This window comes from Dendropsophus ebraccatus, chromosome 9, assembly GCF_027789765.1.
Source record: "Dendropsophus ebraccatus isolate aDenEbr1 chromosome 9, aDenEbr1.pat, whole genome shotgun sequence".
Lineage (NCBI taxonomy): Eukaryota > Metazoa > Chordata > Amphibia > Anura > Hylidae > Dendropsophus > Dendropsophus ebraccatus.
The window spans coordinates 82,928,051-82,949,393 of record NC_091462.1 but is presented as its reverse complement, the minus strand read 5'-3'; the positions used below and the strand labels follow the sequence as shown (position 1 = coordinate 82,949,393).

The window sequence follows — 21,343 nt, the reverse complement described above, 5'->3', positions numbered from 1 at the left end:
AGTATGAACAGGTGTTGGGAGCTGTAGCTGGGTAATGGATATCACTTGCCTGCGATGCCACTGCTTATGCCGCCGGGCGCAGAGGGGAGCCACTTAGTACACAGGAGCGCTCCCCCCTCCTCCTCCTGCTCCTTCCGGGATACCATCTCCCTGTACCACCTCTGACTCCCCGCCTGGCTGCCGCTCTCCCCCCACACATACCGGCTCCCGATGCATCAGTGCGGACACCAGGATGCATGGGGAGCCGGTATATGAGAGCGGAGAGCGGCGGCCAGGGGGGGAGTCAGCAGTGCTATAGGGAGAAGGTATCCCGGAAGAAGGAGAAGGAGGGGGGAGCGCTCCTGTGTACTGAGCGGCAACCCCCTGCGCCCGGCGGCATAAGCAGTGGCATTAGCGGCAGCAGGCAAGTCATAGCCATAACCCAGCTACAGCTCCCATCGTCTGCTTATAGTATGAACAGGTGATAGGAGCTGTAGCTGGGTAATGTATATCACTTGCCTGCGATACCACTGCTTATGCCACCGGGCGCAGGGGTGAGCCGCTCAGTACACAGGAGCGCTCCCCCTTCCTCCTCCTCCTTCCGGGATACCTTCTCCCTATAGCACTGCTGACTCCCCGCCTGGCCACCGCTCTCCGCTCTCATATACCGGCTCCCGATGCTTCCTGGTGTCCGCGCTGAAGCATCGGGAGCCGGTATATGAGAGCGGAGAGCGGCGGCCAGGCAGGGAGTAAGCAGTGCTATAGGGAGAAGGTATCCCGGAAGGAGGAGGAGGAGGGGGGAGCGCTTCTGTGTACTGAGCGGCTCCCCCCTGCGCCCGGCGGCATAAGCAGTGGCATCGCAGGCAAGTGATATCCATTACCCAGCTACAGCTCCCATCACCTGTTCATACTATAAGCAGACGATGGGAGCTGTAGTTCAGTGTATATGGTCTGGATCGGCGGGAATGCAGCGGATCGGCGTGTGGTGGGAATGCGGTAGATCGGCGGGCTTACTGTGATATCCTAATGTATTGAATGAATACATTTATGCAATACTTTGGGGAGCAAGGACACTTGCTCCCCAAAGTATTCCATAGATGTATTCATTCAATAAAGCACTGTACACTACACTACATTACATAGAAATCCATAGAAACAATAAAGTCCCATAGACTTCTATATAGAGAGCCCCCTGCTGGACACTCCATAGGAATTACACCTTTTGTCGTGACGTCACTGGATCAGAGAGAGTTCTAACACTTCCTGATCTACTAAATTAAGGGAAATAGCCCTATACTGCATGTGCATTTCCCATAATTAATGTACATTAGAAATTTGTATAACTTTTTATAAGTAACAACATATCAAAAAGTAATTTTGGCTGGACTTCTCCTTTAATATATATCAGCTCTTTTGGCCAATGGACATAGTGCTTATGTAAGGATTTTTCAGCTACCATCTTTATTCGTTTTCTGTGCTTTTTTTTTTGCCGGAAATTAGTTTGTTTAGCATTACTATGACATCAATTCTCTGCCTCCCTCTTTAATCCAGGACTATAATGAAATATACAACCTAAAACACATACATGGCATGAATGGTCTAAGCCTAACTTACCCTTGGGGCAATGATAGAACACTTTGCGACTGCTTCATAGGCTTCCTTACATCTTTCTAGAGTAAATAAGGCTTTGGACTTGCAATACAAAGCCTTGAGGTTTTTCTCATTAATACTTAATACATCTTCACAATCTTTTAATGCATCCTCATGGGAACCCTAGGTAGAGAAATAATGTTACTTCAACTGCACACCCTACCAAAATGCATACAATTGTTGAAGGGGTTAAAACATGGTCACATTTTTTGAAGAAACAGCACAAGTCTCCAGGTTGGGTGTGGTTTTAGGGCTCAGTTTAATTGAAGTGAATGGAGCTTAAGATAGCACACACAACCTGGGGGACAGGAGTGGAATAGAGGAGTTTTTGCAAGGAAGTAGCTGTGTTTCTTCTAATACTGGGCAACCCCTTTAAATCTCATTTCAAAATTTAAATAACAGTTCACAAAATGAATGTATAACATCTTAATTAGAGCTCTCTCCACACATCCTTAATAGCACCATGATGTAGCGGCAAGCATCAAAGTGCCTAAACCCCCCTCACCCTCCAACACATAGGCCTAAAGCACATCCTTGTTTCATGGCTATTTTTTCGGGTATAAACACACACACCGTATACGCAGCAAATACGCAGCAGATTAGATCTAAATAACTGAACACAGCATCAAATCTGCTGCGTATTTGCTGCATATACGGTGTGTGTGTTTGTACCCCGAAATTGTAATTGTAAAGTGTATAGAGCTGTCATAAAACACACAATTCTCATCTTCCATGTGCTCAATTAGAAACAAAGGGGGTCGGGTGAAAATCCATCAAGCCCAACCCCTAGACTTAGAAGGCCCCTACACTGTTTGACACTGAGGCAGTTCACACTTGGAAAAGTCCGCAGAGGAGCTCTCCACCATAAAATTCTGCAGATTTTGCCCAGTGTGAACTGGCCCTCAAGTTCCCCACACACTTTATAATCTTTTTGGTTGTACCCAGTGTTTGCAGCTAAATGCTCGTACGGCTGTTGGTTATTGAAAGTGTATGGCCACCTTAAAGGTCCCCATACCGTTTTACGCTTTATATATCGGCTGTCAGCACAAAGTGTATGGGGACCTTTAAGGTGGCCATACACTTTCAATAACTGACAGCCGTACAATCATTTAGCTGCAAGCATTGGGTACAGCCAACAAGAGTATAAATGGTATGGAGAACCTAAGGGCAAGTTCACACTGGGCAAAATCTGCGGAATTCTGCGGTGGAGCTCTCAGTCGTGGAATCCCTCCTGCATTAGTGTCAAACAGTGTGACTATGGGTGGGCCCACGTGCCTCCGCTCAAAGAATTGATATGTCAATTCTTCGAGTGGAGAGGGGAGGGGCGCAAGCCCTCCCATAGACACACTGTTTGACACTAATGCAGGCGGAATTCCACAGCGTATTTCCACCGATTTTGCTCACTGTGATAATACCCTTAGTGTTACTTGCAGTATTATCACTTAAAGGGGTTGGCCACTTTATAGTAAAATTGCTCAGTGTACAGTATTAGTAAGTGTCCTCACTGCCCTTACTGACAGCAGCTCCCTGTGTACCTCTTACAGCTAATATCAGCCTCCCCTCCTGCAGGCTGGGCTGCCTTGCTCTGTGATGTTTTGGTCCATAAGATTGCTGACATGGAGGAGCATGTGACCAAGCCCCGCCCACCAGTGTCCACCACTGAGTCTGTATATGCCTATGGAGGACACAGTGGACAGGGCATGTCACATGCTCCTCCATGTCGGCCATTTTATGGACTGAAACAAAACAGAGCAGGGCACCACAGCATGGTGAAGGGGAGTCTGATATTAGCTCTATGAGGTACACAGGGAGCTGCTGTCAGTATATACATTGAATACACTTACTAATACTTTGTACTGACCTATTTAACTATAAAGTGGCCAACCCCTAATACTCTAAACTGGGAGTTGATCACTTTTTGGTTTTCTTTCTGAACTGTGACCCTGTTGCCATAAAACAGTGCTCACACTTTCCCACAACCCCCCTTGCTTGCAAGCTCAGTGGAGACCAACAGCCAGGACTTCCCTGAGATTGCGGTTGAACTGAGCATGCCTGGCCCTCTCTTGTGGGTCATAACTAAAGGCAGCTGTTATGAAAACAATGTAGGCACATGGGGGATTATTGAGTCTCTATCTCTAAAATAGTACATTGGAGTAGTGGTGGAAACGGCATTGCTGTGGTGGTGGTGCTCGTGGTGGGATGGCGTCCCAGACGTAATGTAGAAGAAAATCCTGATGAAGTGCCAGGATTTTCTTCTACATAAAATAGTACATTGTCAGAAGAAATGCCTGTACATTTAAAATATGTTTATTTTCACTTCTGGCATTCATTTAGATTTAGTTTTCTTAATGGCACAACCCCCTTATGAACACCTCTGCTGCAAGTAACGAATAATGTTCTTACCGTGTCTATATAACATATAGCCCGGTTCACATGCAGCTTCTCCAGTGTCTCGCTTTTGATGGCAATCTCTTCAGATGCAGCATATGTGGCAATGCTAAGGGCCTCAGTGTACTGGTTTATGGATTCATCCTTGAGTCCCTCTCTGTACAGATCATTTCCTTCATTGAAAAGGTTTCTTACCAGCTTCTGAATAAAAATCTTAAAAAAAAAAAAAAAGATACAAAGTCTCTACATGAAAATAAAATACATTTTAAAATAGATTTGGGGGGGAGGGAGGGGTTATACTGTGCAATTGTCCATTTAGCAACTCAGTGGCCACACTGGTGTCCAACCTCAGCTATTCATTGGCGAAATGGATAATTGCACATGGCAACCCGGAACACAGGATAAGGGAAAGGTAAGTACAGTTTTTTGTGATTATTAACTATATAACCATGTTAAAAAAAAAACAAAAAACAAACAACAACAACCACCCTGTAATACCCCTTTAAACCATTTTGCCATGTCCACCACAGTTCCCCTCTCCTCTGCCTTCTCCACTCTCTTGGTTATCAATAATCTGTTCAAAAGGGATACCCAGAGAGCAGGAATTGTCTAATCTTTTTTGCTCTCCGGCCACTCCACGTCCCCCCTCTACCAGTCCATGCAAGTAACTTCCGTAGACGACAGAGGGGAGGGTGCATGTTGCAGGCAGTGACCAATAGCTGTTACCAATGTTGCGGCCACATCGGGCAGCTGTTGGACATTGCATGCGGACAATCACGCAGCACCCACTCCCCCTCCTATCTGCGGAATTTACTTGCATTGACGGGCAAAGTGGGGGGAGGAGAGTGGCCGGAGAGCAGAAAAGGTAGGAACTTTCCTGCTCTCAGATATCCCTTAGCTAGGAACAGTGAATTAAAGGGGTACTTTATTGGAAAAAAAAAAAAAGTTTTCAAATCAGATTTGTAAATGACTAATTAAAAATCTTAATGCTTCCAGTACCTATCAGCTGCTGTATGTCCTACAGGAAGTGGTGGTGTCTCACACAGTGCTCTCTGCTGCCACTTCTGTCCATGACAGGAACTGTCCAGAGCAGTAGCAAATTCCCAAAGAAAACCTCTCCTGTATTGGACAGTTTCTGTAATGTGATGCAGTATCTAGGAAAACTTTTAGTGGAGCTCTGCTGCTGAGTACGAAAGTTCATGCAGAACACATAAATAAAGAACAACCACAGCAGGCGCTCACCAAAAACGCAGGTTTATTCCTTGGAAGCAAAACACCAGTGTGCAGGCAGACAAACATGAAGCGGGTGTACACCCCTAGGCCGGAAAAAGCGTCAACGCCAGACTGGAAGAAGTGTACACTCACAAAATGTCTGTTGCCTCAGTGGGATGCACTCGCTTCAAGTTTGTCTGCCCGCACGCTGGCATTGCAGATCTAAGGAATTTTTGATGACTGTCTGCTGTGGTTGTTCTTTATTTCAATGTTTTACATAATATCTTATGCTCACGCTGCACCAGTGGTTTATTCTGTGGTCTACTCAATGCACCACAAAGTCCAGACATGCCGGAATTAACTAGATTGTTCTGCTACCTCCCCAAGTGTACTCCTACCCTCTTTTGCAATTTACATCCTTTTTTTTTCTTTGAAGGAAAAAAAAAAAAAAGAAAGAAGAAAAGACTAAACACAGGAAGTCCAGGCCATCTGAGCGCTCACAGAGAAGGCAGTCATGTGATTAATGGACACATTGAGCTGTGACTCTCTGTACTGGCCGGAATTCCTGTGTTTAGTCTCTTTTTAACAACCAGCACAAGTCAGAAAATCTGCCTTCAGGAGACTGGACCTGGATTTCTGGTAAGTACAGCTTTATTTTAAAGCATGATAACAAAAAAAAAAAATTAAGGATGTATATTGCGAAATTGCTTTATAGCAAATCTACTGTTGATTTAGATTTTGAAAATTATAACGACAGGTACACTTTAGTGTTCTTTTCCTGCTTAATTCAAAATAAAAATATTTCAACTTAAATTAAAACCTAAAACATTATTCTATAATTCAATAATTTTTAAATGTTTACCTCATATTCTTCCTGGGGTCCTGGGTATGGCAATGGAGACCTGAAATAGAGGAAATAACTGGTAAGTCATAATATTAGCTGTCCAACACTGTCAGAGTTTTTTTTAATAATTTGGGTGGGAAGGAATACAAAAGCAATTGTTTTGGGGGGGTTGGGGTGACACCATAACTTAAAGGAGAAGTCCAGCAAAATTTTTATTAAAGTATTGTGTTGCCCTCAAAAAGTTATACAAATTACCAATATACACTTATTACGGGAAATGCTTATAAACTGCTTTTTTCACTGCACTTACTACTGCATCAAGGCTTCACTTCCTGGATAAAATGGTGATGTCAGGACCCAACTCCCAGAGCTGTGTGGGCTGTGGCTGCTGGAGAGGATGATGGCAGGGGGACACTGAGGGACACAGGGCACTGGAGGGACACTGAGCATCCCTCTGCCATCATCCTCTCCAGCAGCCACAGCCCGCACAGCTCTGGGAGTCAGGTCGTGACATCACCATTTTATCCAGGAAGTAAAGCCCTTTATTTGCATTTCCTGTAATAAGTGTATATTGGTGATTTGTATAACTTTTGGGGCGCAATACAATACTTTGATAAAAATTTTCGCCAGACTTCTCCTTTAATTCTTGCCCTGCCTAAGGGAACTCTATGGCTTAAATGCAATACAGCAAATCTGTCATCCCCAAAATGGTTGCAGGGTTCGGCAGATTGCCAAAATAGAGCCAGTATGGGTCTTGGACACAGAACACCCTAGGCCACGCTTCTTTGACTCACTATTGCCAAGGAAGGCCCTGTTCACACTACGGAATCAGCCTGGACTCCTGCCTTTTATTAGTTATAATGGGATTTCGTAGTGTGAACAGGGATTAAGAGTGCGTTTTTCTGCAAAAAAAAAAAAAATAAAATTGACACCAATACAGGATACAAGGTATTATGTTTACTGTTGCTTAACCAAGTGCATAACAATGTCATTCGTTCAGTAGCTATTTTAGTGGCGACAGATTTGCTTTTTACTATTCCCTGTATTTTTTTCCACCTTCAGCCATGTGATACTAAATCAAGCTATATTCTCAATTAGCCAATCACTTGGCCTTTCAATGGCTTAAACAAAGACACAACATTCATACAACATTTAGATAGCAATAAAGCAATAAAACTGGGCTTTTTGTGACAGATGTAACAGAGGTGATAGCCTGGGAGAGCAGAGATTGAAGTCAGTCTTGTACAGGGGTATGACAAGGATGATAAATTAGAAGATACAGGGAGTCCTTGTGTCAGTGACTGCTATGTTCTTATCAGTCTGAATTACCTGACTTTTATATCCTATCATTCTGAAAATGACCTTTCAGTATAAAGGCTTTTAAATCTGTCACTGTGTCCTGGTCCAGAGAAGTATCCACCCAAGGGGGTAGTGATGGGGGGGGGGGAGAAAACCTCTAACAAGGAGATTCCTTAGCTCTGGTAACCGTACAAAAGGAAAGGAAAATCTGGGAATATTTTATTTAGTCTCTACTGTCTTTGTGAAATATTGTTTTATATCAGTGATATTCCTTAGAGAGAACCAACCACCATATTGCTTCCTAAGCTAAAAATCATTGCTAATACAGCTCCATCCACACTGACTGTCCTAACATATATTTATTCTGTTTGACTGGGCCAGCTTGTACGCAAAAGTTCCCTAACTAGGCATAGGGGCGGTCATCCATTCCTAACTAGTCACGGCTGGTGGGCTACACTCTGCTGTAGTAATGCCTCGCTGGGCGTGATTCCCAGTGCAGTAGCTTCCATTGTCACACAGAGCCTGGCCCATATCTTTGTCACAGCTCCAATGTCTTTTACTCTGCCAGACATGTGCCGTACAGCAGTGTCCAATTCCTGTTGCCTGTTTCCTGTACTGCACATACCCCAGATAGCCTCAAACTCATTATCTGTCTGTGAGTGAGTTTGAGGCTATCAGGGGCAATTACCCCACAACAGCTGCCTACAGATGGGTAATCTTTGGTAAACTTTCCTTCTACAGAGATTTCTGTCTTGGCATAAAATCCCAGTCATGTTCTAACTGGAGTGACACACTGACTTTAAGAGAAAGCTCTAACTGCTTTGTATACCCTTCCCATAAATGACAGTAATGCTTTACTTATCCTTTGACAATTCTCTCCCAGGTCATCCTCTATTGCCCCTCCATCTGCTTTGGTTGTATCCCTCCCTGTGCACATGTCCTGGTGTAGTAACTCCTAAATGCAGTGCTCTTATCTCAGTCATTTATTTATAAACCTTCCTGAAGAAGGGCCTTTTTTTAGGCTAGCCAATAAAGGTAGTACTTTTTGGAAACAAAAACATAACATAGCTTTTTTTCTGACTAACACAGTAGTAGTATTATTCTGAACCATTTGAGCCCAGTGTTTCCTCCGCTATGAGGATTTAATGCCAGCAACAGCGTCTAAGTGATCCCTATATTCTCCAGTGTGTAACCATTATGAAGATGCCAAAGATATAAGTTTTGTACTTTTTACAACTTTTACACAATAAAATTTTTTTAAAGAAAATTTATTTTTGTTGTGTTTTCCAGCTGTATGAAGACTTTTTTGCAGGTCAACTTAGGTTTCAATAGTAGCATTTTCAGGTAGAAATAAACTTTTTGACCAATTTTTTTTTTTTCCTCCAGCTGCCACGGGCACCCTATGATAATGTCACAAAGGCACAAATGGGGGGACAGAAGGATCTCTTCCCTCTTCCTAATCACTTACATTTTATGGTCAACACTAATAGCAGAAACTAACTGGTCAAACAGCAAGGATCATAGTTATTTTCAGTCCCGTCTGTTAGAGGGCATCGGTTGTATAATACTGCAGGTGATGATACAGGCCAAGCGCTTAGTGCCATGCCATCAGTGCAACAGGCTAGCACTACGGTAAGTGTGCTGCTGCCAAAACATACATCATAGGATGGGAAGGAAATGGAAAAAAAAAGGCTTTAAGAAACTAGGTCTGCAGAAATGACCAATAGTTTACATGCGTTGCCTGATAAGGCTAGGTTCACACTGCGTTTTCAGCATCCGTTTAACGGATCCGTTTTTTTTAACGTCCAGAAAAATAGGGTCAGCAACGTTTTTCTGTCCGTTTTGGTCCGTCAAAAAAAACGGATCCGTTTTTTTTTATAATGGAAGTCAATGGAAAAACGGATGCACACAAATGAATCCGTTTTTTGCAATCCGTTTTTCATGCGTTTTTTGCAAAAAACGGATGCGTTAAACGGATGCTGAAAACGCAGTGTGAACCTAGCCTAACAATGTATTCAAATTATGTAAAAAAAAATTATGTTTTTCTTATGCAATGATCACACCAGCCCTCTACAGACAGAGCATAATATGACTAATAGGTGTAAAAGCCTAATTACATTTTATAGCAGAAATTTAACAGGCGAGAGCGTTTAGAAAGGAAGCATGATTTACTACACAATAACTAGTGAAAGAACATAATAGTTTAGTATAAGCGCTACGTACAAAGTGGTAACTATGTTAAGGCTTGAAGGGGTATTCCAGGAAAAAGTAGTAGGTCGCGCGGTGTCCGACCTCTAAACCCGCCGACAATCTCCATACCGGGCCCCGCCGACTCTGCTATGAATGGAAGGTCAATACGTGACCCGCGGCTCTATTCATTCCTATAAAGAGACAGAAAGAGCGGAGTACACCAGAAGAGCGCTTTCCAACACTCCATAGGAATGAATAGAGCCACAGACCCCCGCGACCTCCTACTTTTCGATCTTGTCGATAGGGAAAAAGTAAATTTTTCCCTGAATACCCCTTTAAGGAGTATTTCAACTAAAGACCCCTTCTGAGATGTCTCTTCAGCATGCAATGTCCAATAACTGCACAGTGCTGCCATGCCCACATGTGATGATAGGGACTTCGTGTTCTATTAGATGAAGCCATTTTTAATTATTAACCCCTTAAGGTCAAAGCCAATTTTCGTTTTTGCTTTTTCCATTTTATGTTTAGAAGCCCATAGCGCTTGCATTTTTTCACCTAGAGACTTATATGAGCACTTATTTTTTGCGAAATAAATTGTACTTTGCAATGACAGGCATTATTTTTCCATAAAATATGCTGCGAAACCGGAAAAAAATCATTTGCGCTGTCAAATTGAAAAAAACACACGAATTTGTTTTGATTCACGACGTTCGCCCTATGGTAAAACTGACTTGTTATATATGTTCCTCAAGTTGTTACGATTACAATGATATGTAACATGTATAACTTTTATATTATCTGATGGCTTTTAAAAAATTCAAACCATTGTTAACAAATATATGTTCCTTAAAATTGCTCCATTCCCAGGCTTATAGCGCTTTTATCCTTTGGTCTATGGGGCTGTGTGAGATGTCATTTTTTGCGCCATGATGTGTTCTTTCTATCGGTACCTTGATTGCGCATATATGACTTTTTGATCACTTTTTATTACATTTTTTCGGGATTTGATGCGACCAAAAATGCGCAATTTTGCACTTTGGAATTTTTTCGTGCTGACGCTGTTTACCGTGCAAGATCAGGAATGTGATTAATTAATAGTTCGGGCGATTACGTGCGCGGCGATACCAAATATGTTTATTTATTTAATAATTTATATTTATAAAATGGGAAAAGGGGGGTGATTTGGACTTTTATTAGGGGGGGGGGATTTTTTTATTAAAGGGGTAGTGCGGCGCTCAGAAATTATTCACAGAATAACACACATAAAAAAGTTATACAACTTTGTAATGTATGTTATGTCTGTGAATGGCCCCCTTCCCCGTGTCCCACCACCCCCACACGTGTACCCGGAAGTGTGGTGCGCTATATATACCTGTCACGTGGCGACACCAGTCTTCTATCTTTATTCAGCGACGTCTTCTTCGGGCGGACGGCGAACAGCTCCGACTGTTCCGAATGCCGGACGCCCTCTGCAGCGTCATCCGATGCTCAGCCGCGACTGGCTGAGCATAACTGTGCTCAGCCAATCGCGGCTGAGCAGCTGATGACGCGGCCGCGTCATCAGCCGCGATTGGCTGAGCATAACCGTGCTCAGCCAATCGCGGCTGAGCACAGTTGTGACGCGGCGGAGGGGGGACGGGCGGCAGCGACTCGGCCGTCCGAAGATGACGTTTGGCACAAGATGGCGGACGGCCCTCGACACGGATCAGGTCATGTATAATGCACCACCCTTCCGGGTACATGGGTGGGGGTGGGGGGACACGGGGAACGGGGCGATTCACAGACATAACATACATTACAAAGTTGTATAACTTTGTAATGTGTGTTATTCTGTGAATAATTTCTGAGCGCCGCACTACCCCTTTAATAAAAACACTTTTTTAGCCTTTTTTTTACATAAACTAGAAGCCCCCCTGGGGGACTTGTATATACACACCACTGGTCTCTCACAGAGATCAATGCTGTGTATATACACAGCAATGATCCATCATATCGGTGATAGATTGCTATGGCCTGCTGCAGGCCACAGCAATTTATTGGCGAGCCAGGATCAGCGTCAGTGCGACGCTGAGGCCCGGCACGGGCAGAAGAACGGATCTCCCCCCCCCCCCCCCCCCCCGCGATCGCATCGCAGGGGGGAGATCCAATCCACTAGACACCAGGGATGTTGTGCATAAAGCACCTCAATGCAGCTGTCAGGTTTGACAGCTGCATTGAAGTGCTTAATTAGCCGCCGCGGCAATGGGACCGGCGCCGGCTAATAGAGGCACTGCAGCCGGGAGCGGTGCCGTTCAGAGCGGGGTACCAGGTACATCATGGGTCGCTAAGGGGTTAAAGGACAACTCCGGCGGGACCTTATTATAACCATGGCTAGACCTTGACATAGTTGTATTATGCTCACCTAGAACTCCCCTTACAGGCATAGCCAAGTAGGACTCCATGTATGACAAGTAGATACGCAATAAGGGGGAGATTTATCAAACATGGTGTAAAGTGACACTGGCTCAGTTGCCCCTAGCAACCAATCAGATTCCACCTTTCATTTTCCAACGAGTCTGTGAGGAATGAAAGGTGGAATCTGATTGGTTGCTAAAAGCAATTGAGCCAGTTTCACTTTACACCATGTTTGATAAATCTCCCCCTAAATGTTTCAACTGCAAAACCTCTTTCAAGTCAATTAAAAAAAAGAAAATCTTTGTTTTGTTTTTTTTTTTACTTAAAATTCTATTTGTCTGGAATCCACTTTCTAAACTAAGAGTAGGGTGAATAAATCTTACTGAATGAATTCCATGCCACTCTTTATATCCTCCTGCCGGCTGTGACGGTGATTTGACACGTAGGACATGGTGTTCTCCTCATCAGATTGCTAAGTGGTTGCAAATCTGTAAAGTAAAATTATTTATTCAGTAAATGCATCTTATATCAAACCAAAAAATAATAAATAATGTGTTTATAGTAAGGGCAAGATGCATCAACTATAGTGACAGCTCAAAAGAATCAAGGACTTTTTTTCACCGAACAATTACAGAAATTTACTAAGCAGTATGTGCTAGACTTCTGGCACTAAGGCCTTATGCACACGTTCAGTATTTTTTTTCTGGTCCTGAAACAACCCGTGAGAAATTGCGGATTGGACATCCGTATTCCATCCGTATTTCCGTAATTCCATTTTTTTACTACTCATTGCTTTTCAATGCACTTCATCCGGATTTTTTTGCGGAAATACGGATGCCAACATGTTACAATCCGTAAACTATCCGTAACCGATTGATTTCAATGAGAGGATCCGCAAAAAAAAAAATGGATCCGCACCCGGTCCGCACTAGGACATGTCCTTTTTTTTTTACGGATTGATTTTCATCCATTTCTGCTACTGATCGTGTGAATAGTCCAATAGACTTCAATGTGCACTAACTCGGATACGGAAATATGGATCCGTAAATTACGGAACGTGTGAATAAGGCCTAAGGGAGCCACATTTATCAAGACAAAACTAAATCTATACCTCCTTATGGTGCGTTTACACAGACAGATTTATCTGACAGATATTTTAAGCCAAAGCCAAGGATGGATTTGAATAAAGGACAGATCCCAGTCTTTCTTTATGACCTGTTCCCTGTTTATGGTCTGTTCCTGACTTTGGCTTCAAAGATCTGTCAGATAAATCTCTCTGTGTAAACGCACCATAAGTTCTGCTAAATATAATAAAGCTGAAGATCATGCCACAGCTATGTTCTCTCCAGTTTTCAAATAGCACTGAGAAAAGTTAGATTTTTGGTGTGCGCTATGACTATGGACTTTTGAGCGCCACAAAACAAGCATAAAGCTATTGTACTGTGAAATTCCCCCTACTATGGAAGATAAAAAGGCAGCTTCTTACTGCTGGTGTAAAATGATAAACTCACCTATAAGTGAGCAGAATAAGACACTTGAGTCAAGCAGCGTTTCCTTTAAAGCAAACCAATCACTCAGATTTTCCCGGGAACGATACTAGCAGTGCCCGAAAAACGTGTGAAAACACTGCCTTACCATGTGTCTTGCGTCTTCTGTAGTAACGTTAGCTGCTGAAACTAAGTTATTTGTTCTGAGACAGGAAGCGAGCCGGGAGCTAGTGATCTGGGCTGTGACTAGTCGTAGCTCTTTTGTCTGTCAGTGAGCTCTGCGGGGTGATTGACAGGGCACGAGGCCAGTTAGTAGCTGCTTTTCCTGTCAATCACCCCCCGCAGCACTCGCTGACGACAGAGACTTGTATTTTTGGTCAGTGCTCTTTTCAGTACAAAAGGTTCTCCGTTACACAACAGATGTAATATGTTAAAGGCAAAGCATAAAAGCAAACAATTCTGTTGCCAATGTTATAAATATTATAAAACAATTACGGCAGAAGTATTGGGGGAATGACACAGCAGAAAGGTGCGGCACAATGTGAAGTGTTAGCAACTGTACATTCTAACAATCAGGGTTTTTTCTCCTGAGAACTGGATGGGTCACATACTTATACAGTGTAACACTATGTCATTCTGTGGTTTCACATTACAGGACTATAAGAAAAATATTGCAAGCTTTGATCTAAACCGAAGGCCTGGCAGAGTATAAGTACATGGTTTCCATCTTGGATGTCTCATGGGAGACAAATCCATATATAAAAAGGGGCAAACTACCCTGTGGATCTCAAGGAGGACGGGGCCGCATGCACACAGCCTACAGGAAGCCTGAGGCCACTGGCAGCAACTGATAGTAAACAGAGAGTAAGGCGCCCAGGGGAACAGGTAGGGTGAGTAAAGATTTTTCTGTTATTTTATGACAAATTTTTTCAAGGGATATCCTTAAGGCCCTATTCCACGGAGCGATTATCGTTCATAAACTCGCTCCAACGACCGCTCATTTACGATCATCGTTCCGTGGAATAGCTGTAAACGAGCGAACGACAACTGCAAAATCATTGGTGAGTCGTTCAAAGTTGTTTTTCAGCATGTCGAAAAAAATTGTTGGTCTTTGAAAGATAATTCGCTAATCGGTTCAAAAAATGTGAAATCTTTCAGTCGTTCGTAAAAAGGTTTTAAAAAAGTAGGTGTGTCGTGTGGTCATGATCACTGTTTTAAACGACCATGTAACGACCATCGTTCACGTTATGTGTTATCGTTTGCTAAAAAAAAAAAAATCATTCGTTCCGTGCAATAGGGCCTTAGTGACTTGGGTCCCCTGCAGCTACCATTCCACTCCTCCGCTGCTCATTTCTTCTTCATATTCCTGAGACAAGGAGTCAGAGCAGAACCAGTCCACGCGGCCAATCAGTGGCCGAGAAGGGAGACTGCTGTGAACACTGACTGGTTAAACGGGGGGCTCCTGCTCAGACTTCTTGTTTTGGAAGTGTGGAGAAGAGACGAATAGCAGGGGATCGAAAGTAGGGCAACAGGAACTGAGGTAGATCGGGAAGGTAAGTATTTATTAAAGGGGTACTCTGGGAAAAATATTTTTCTTTCAAATCAACGTTTCAAAACGTTATATATATCTATAATTTACTTCTATTTATGAATTTCCAGTTTTCCCATACTCATCAGCTGCTGTATGTCCCTGCAGGAAATGGTATTTTCTTTCCAGTCTGACACAGTGCTCTCTGCTGCCACCTCTGTCCTAAACAGGAACTGTCCAGAGCAGAAAAGATTTTCTATGGGGATTTGCTGCTACTCTGGACAGTTCCTGTCTGGGACAGAGATGTCAGCAGAGAGAACTGTGTCAGACTGGAAAGAAAACACCATTTCATGCAGGATATGCAACAGCTGATAAGTACTGCAAGACTTAAGATTTTTTAAATAGAAGTAAATTACAAATCTATATAACTTTCTGAAATTAGTTTATTTGAAAGAAAAAGATTTTTGCTGGAACACCCCTTGTACAGACTCAACAAATCTATTTTGCCATTCATTCGGGTAGGTAAAGATTTATAAGTGCAGCAATATAACTACTCAGCAGGTAGAGGTCGGGTATATGCTACCCATCACATGACATCCTGCATTTCCTCTGGGACCTTTATCACCTTTTATTACTTTCTACAGCGAAATAAGGAGATAAACCCTGTTATGTATTTAACGGTGGGTTTTACTGTGAGACTCATTGTAAACCTCAAATTGGTTGTGTCCTTCACTGCATGGGGGTGTAAAGTGAAACTGGCTCAGTTGCCCCTAGCAACCAATCAGATTCCACTTTTCATTCCTCACAGACTCTTTGGAAAATGAAAGGTGGAATCTGATTGATTGCTAGGCGCAACTGAGCCAGTTTCACTTTACACCATGTTTGATAAATCTCCTCCCATGTCTCTTCTGAAGGTCCAGCATACTGTGTCACTTCAATCACCTGACCAAGTGTGTAATATAGAAACTAGAAACAAAAAAAATGTGGCCAAACAAGAAGGTTGTCTGGGTGGTATAAACCACAAAACAGACTAGATAGGGCCACTAGCCCGAATCACACCCAGTCTAACCTTCCAGAAAGTAAAACATAACCTTTAATGACTTTCTGCTAAGAAGTAGATATACAAAAATGTTATTCAGCTTTAAAAACGTACTAATACCGTAGCCAATCGGATATTAGTATTTAACTATGTATGACTATACTAACCCCACAGGGGGGAACTGAATACTAATATCCGAATGGGTATGGTATTAGGACATTTCTGTATATATGTTGCAGTGAAATGATAGAATCAAGGGATTTGATCAAATCCCGGGAAATGATGGAATATGCAAGCCGTTCCATCACTTCCCTAGGGATTTGATTAAATGCCTGACCCCTTTCAGGGAAATGACGCAATGAACGATCAAGGAGTCGCCCTGCTCTATGTTTGGCGGCGGAGGCGGACGGGGGAGTGGAGCGGCACACCTCCCCGGCAGGCATATGGCGGCGGGGCGGACCGAGAGCAGAGCGGCACACCTCCCGGTAGGCATACGGCTTTAGGGTGGGGACGGGAAGTAGGAGGCGTGCCACAGGGCGGGGTGGACGGGATCAGAGGCAGATGGGGAGCGGAGCGGCACACCTCCCGGCAGGCGGACATGCCGAGGGAGCGAGAGACGCGTAGCAGAGGAAACGAGTGGAACGGTAAGCAGAGAGGCGATACGGTAAGCGAATTCTATGTCGCAGGGGGAAATGATGAAGTTCATTCCATCATTTCCCTGAAAGGGGTCAGTGATTTGATCAATTCCCTAGGGAAGTGATGGAACGGCACAGGCATTTCATCATTTTCCAGGATTTGATCAAATCCCTGATTCTATCATTTCACTGCAACATATATACTTCTTAGCAGAATGTCATTAAATGTTACGTTTTACTTTCTGGAAGGTTAGACTGTGATTTGGGCTAGTGGCCTAGTTTGGGCTAGTTTGTTTTGTGTCATATAGAAACTAATCACAGACCAGCTTTCATTTCACCACAGATGAAAGTTTACACTAGTTTCTATAATAAACACAATCGTAAATCAGGGCCACGGACAACACATGTGCATCCATACCCATCCCCATTTGCACAGACACATTTATTTAAATAGGTGACCTACAGATGTGTGTATAGGGCCATACAAATCAAAGGGTCTAGAGATATATAGTATGCAGATAGGCTGGGCTCACCCTAAAGTTTTTCGGATGCATTTATGTTTCTGTCTCTGTCTATATTTCTGAGATTTATCTGACAGATTCCTGGCTTTGGCTTACAAAATCTTTGAGATAAATCTGTGTAAATGCACCATAACATTCTCAAGTCCCGTCCTGACAGTGGGTTACATGCCAAATACTACATTAGGCTATGTTAACTCAACGTAAGTTCAGTATTAATCACAGCCGTTGTTGGTGATTTTCAGCAACGGCCGTGATTACTACTGAACCTACACTGTGCTGCAGGCTAAGGGAATCCCAGCCGTACCATACGCATATAGTATACACTCCGGCCGGGATCACTAACTGACATGACATGTCACTTTTCTGCGGCTGTTATTCATTGAATAACGGCCGCAGAGAACCTGTCAGTGCACACAATGGAGCGTGCGGCTCTGACCGCATGCTCCATTGTGTGCAGTAGGGAATTCGCAACCGAATTCAGCAGCAGTGAAGAAAATTCGGCAGTACCAGCCAGGACGATCATCTTTGACCCCGGCCGCGGTCTTACACCACTTCTAGTCACTGTTCCCAGAACATCTTGCAAAGTGAACCCCCCACTTAGTGGAGTCAGACCCCCACCCATCACAGTGAGCACAGCTGTCAGGGCAGATACTTTCCAGCAGTGATCACCAACCTGTAAACTACAACTCCCAGATAGCCAACAGCTGTCAGGGCATGCTAGGAGTTGTAGTTCCACAACAGCTGGGAATCCTGGCAGTAGAGCAGTGACTAGCTGATACTTGTACACTGGACCTGAAGTCCTATATGTGAGCAGACACTATGGTAACAGCATGAGGCTGCGGAGGGGGCAGCTCCCAGCTTCTCCCCCTCCTCTATATAGCCCCCTATGTGGTGGGCACCATCAGGACCACCAGACACCAGGGTCCCCCGGCCGGGGACAATAACAACATGCTACCCATGACAGCTCCCGCCATAGCCCCAACCAATAAGAACCCCCCGCATGCAATGTATAGCACAAGGAGGACAGCGCGACCCCGCCAGAGCCCCGGCCCCCGCTCCCGGTTACCTGGCTGTTCAGGCGCTGCTTCTTTACTGTGTGATGAGTCTAGAAAGCCGGAGCCGTCACCGCCCACAGCGCCACCTACTGGCGGAAGGACCGAAGAGCAGCCGGGCTCCGGCCTGCCAGCATGGCATTACTACACCGCTGTGTGTGCACTGGGCTCTGCGGGGAAGTAGGACAGATAATAGGGATATGACCTAACACTCAGGGGCTGGGAGGTGCACGTTATACTACAGCTGCCAATATACAGAGAGCAGGGGATGCTGGGAGGAGGTCCCACTATTATAGCTGCACACCTTACTCTGATAACTAGGGATGAGTGAGCTCCAACAGACTCCCCAGCAGTAACCCATGTCTATTGGTTGTTCAATAAAGCTTGTTGACAGCTCAGCAACCAATCAGCAAGCTTATATGTGTCAAGGTTTCCCTGGCAACCCATCAGGACATGTTACCCGCCCCCATTCTGCTGCTGGTTAGTGTAGGGATTGCTTGGTGCTTCAGGGAGAGCTGGGTAGGCCGGAAAAGTTTAAAGGGGTTATCCAGCACTACAAAAACATGGCCACTTTCTTCCAGAGACAGCACCGCTCTTGTCTCCAGTTTGGGTGGGGTTATATAACCCAGTTCCATTGAAGTGAATAGAGCCTAATTGCAAACCCTACCTGAACTGGAAACAAGAGTGGTGCTGTCTGTGGAAGAAAGTGGCCGTGTTTTGTAGCACTGGATAACAGTGGCTTAGAGTATCTGTGCCCTAACCTTGCACCACCCCTCCGTCCTTCCTCCCCACCCTCTTCATCATTAGGAGTGCCCCAGGCAGGTATTCTACTATTCATCAGCTGTGTGAGCACGGCACATGGGCTGGATCGTTAAAGGGGTAGTGCAGCGTTTAAAAATTATTCACTAATGTGTGTTATGTAAGTGAATGGCCCCCTTCCCCATGTCCCCCCACCCCTGGAAGTGTGGTGCAGTATACTCACCACAGTTGGGCACAGTTATGCTCAGCCAATCGCGGCTGAGCAGCTGATGACGCGGCAGAGGGAGGCCGGCATGAGGGACAGCTGGAGCGGTCCGGCCGGCCTCCTGAAGATGATGTTGTTCAACCCAAGATGGCAGACGGCGTTGACAGTAATCTGGTGAGTATACTGCACCAGACTTTCAGGGGTAGGGGGACACGGGGAAGGGGGCTATTCACTTACATAACACACATTACAAAGTTGTATAACTTTGTAATGTGTGTTATTTAGTGAATCATTTTTAAACGCCACACTGCCCCTTTAAGGCACCTGTGTTCACTGCAGAGGAATAGGAAAAATCCTGCCAGTGGCATTCCTAATGATCAAGAGGGTGGGGAGGAGGGACGGTGCAAAGTTAGGGCACAGATACTCTAAACCGCGGCAGTTTGGCACAGGGCTGCAAGTTTAAAAGTGTTTTTTAGGGCAATAACTGCATCACTTGCCGAACAGACCCCAGGACAGATCTTGGATTAAAAGCATCTGAAGGTACAAGCGGTTTGGGGGGGGTCAGATTGTGGGTACAGAGTCACTTTAAAGAATGCTGACTACTGGGTGGCCACCTTGCTGGATCCCCACTATAAGGATAACATTGCATCCTTAAAGCGACTCTGTACCAACAATCTGTCCCCCCCAAACCGCTTGTACCTTCGGATAGCTGCTTTTAATCCAAGATCTGTCCTGGGGTCCATTCGGCAGGTGATGCAGTTATTGTCCTAAAATAATACTTTTAAACTGGAAGCCCCGTGCCAAACAGGAGTATCTGTGCCCTAACTTTGCACCACCCCTCCGTCCCTCCTCCCCACCCTCTTCATCATTAGGAATGCCACTGAAATATTTTCTCCATGCTGAACATTGCACAGGTCCTTAACGAACCAGCCCATGTGTCGGGCTGCCACAGGTGGGGAATAAGAGGCAATCTACCTGGAGCATTCCTAATGATGAGGAGGGATGGAGGGGTGGTGCAAAGTTAGGGCACAGATACTCCCATTTGGCACGGGGCTTCAAGTTTAAAAGTATTTTTTAGGACAATAACTGCATTACCTGCCGAACAGACCACAGGACAGATCTTGGATTAAAAGCAGCTATCCGAAGGTACAAGCGGTTTGGGGGGGGTCAGATTGTGGGTACAGAGTCGCTTTAAAGTGTACCTGTCATTATAAAAAAAAAAACTTTTGATATGTCCACGTCCTCTTTCAATATTATTTTTTTATTCAGTTAATTTAATTTAATTCTTCTTTTATTTCTTTTATATTTATTTTATCTCATGATTTTAAACACTTTCCCAACCCCATTATTGTCAGGGCAATTGCCTTGTTCTTACCCACATTTATGTTGCATTCGCAGCCTTGCACCCCTTTGTACAGCCATTTTTGTGGCCAAAAGTTCGGGTCCCCATTAAGTTGTGGTTCAGGTCTATGTGAAAGTCCGGGTCGGCAAACGTTTTTTTAATTGAGTTTGAGTGAACCCCAATATTCATGGGTCTGCTCATCACTAATGATAACAGCTCTAATGGTAGGCAGTCAGTGGCAGAATATCAATATACATTCATGGAGAGGTTCCTGAATGAAGTTATACTGAGATCTCTACAATTATGTTTGCAGGTATTAATCTATTAGTTCTGTGGCATGGTGTGGCTTTAAGAGGCAGCACTGCTCCTCTGGAGTGGGAATTGTGGCTCAGGTGGAGCTCCTGGTCCATATACTCTGACCTAAAAGCTGAAGAGGCTCTAAAACCCACCTGGTGGAGCTCTATTAGACACTGACTTTGAAGCCAAAGCCAGGAATGGATTTGAAAAGGGCAAAATCTCAGGCTTTCCTTTATGACCTGATCTCTGTTTATAGTCTATTCCTGGCTTTGGCTTCAAATCTTTGGCAGATAATCTTTCTGTGTAAAAGGACCATTAGGCTTAAGCGTTGCAAAATGTGGGCACGCTTGTCTGTGGGGTCTGGGCACCTAACTCCTGAGTATACTAAAGTCACCAGAAACAGGACAACTGGCTGAATCCCACCCATGAACATGGACGCTGTGATGAGGCTATAATTACACGCCTCCTAGTTTTTTGAATAGCCAAAGACACACTTCTCATCTATCCATGGAGTCCTGTTGG

The 21,343-nt window shown here is 44.3% G+C and overlaps 1 protein-coding gene across 3 annotated transcripts in view; it reads right to left on the bottom strand.

Annotated features, from left to right (window-relative positions):
- ZC3H7A (zinc finger CCCH-type containing 7A) overlaps positions 1-18,598 on the bottom strand; it is a 55,491-nt gene extending 36,893 nt beyond the window's left edge. Inside the window, exons 1-5 of one of the 3 annotated variants that reach the window (XM_069983721.1) lie at positions 18,233-18,598; positions 12,340-12,444; positions 6,092-6,131; positions 4,033-4,230; positions 1,594-1,752 (exon numbers count right to left, since the gene is read on the bottom strand). In XM_069983721.1, coding sequence (XP_069839822.1) covers positions 1,594-1,752; positions 4,033-4,230; positions 6,092-6,131; positions 12,340-12,407 — 465 coding nt within the window. In that variant the 5' untranslated portion in view covers positions 12,408-12,444; positions 18,233-18,598. Of the gene's footprint in view, positions 1-1,593; positions 1,753-4,032; positions 4,231-6,091; positions 6,132-12,339; positions 12,445-13,467; positions 13,548-13,591; positions 13,723-18,232 lie in introns of those variants that run through there. The other 2 variants (XM_069983722.1, XM_069983723.1) reach the window with 2 other exon arrangements.
- Positions 18,599-21,343: the final 2,745 nt, after the last annotated feature.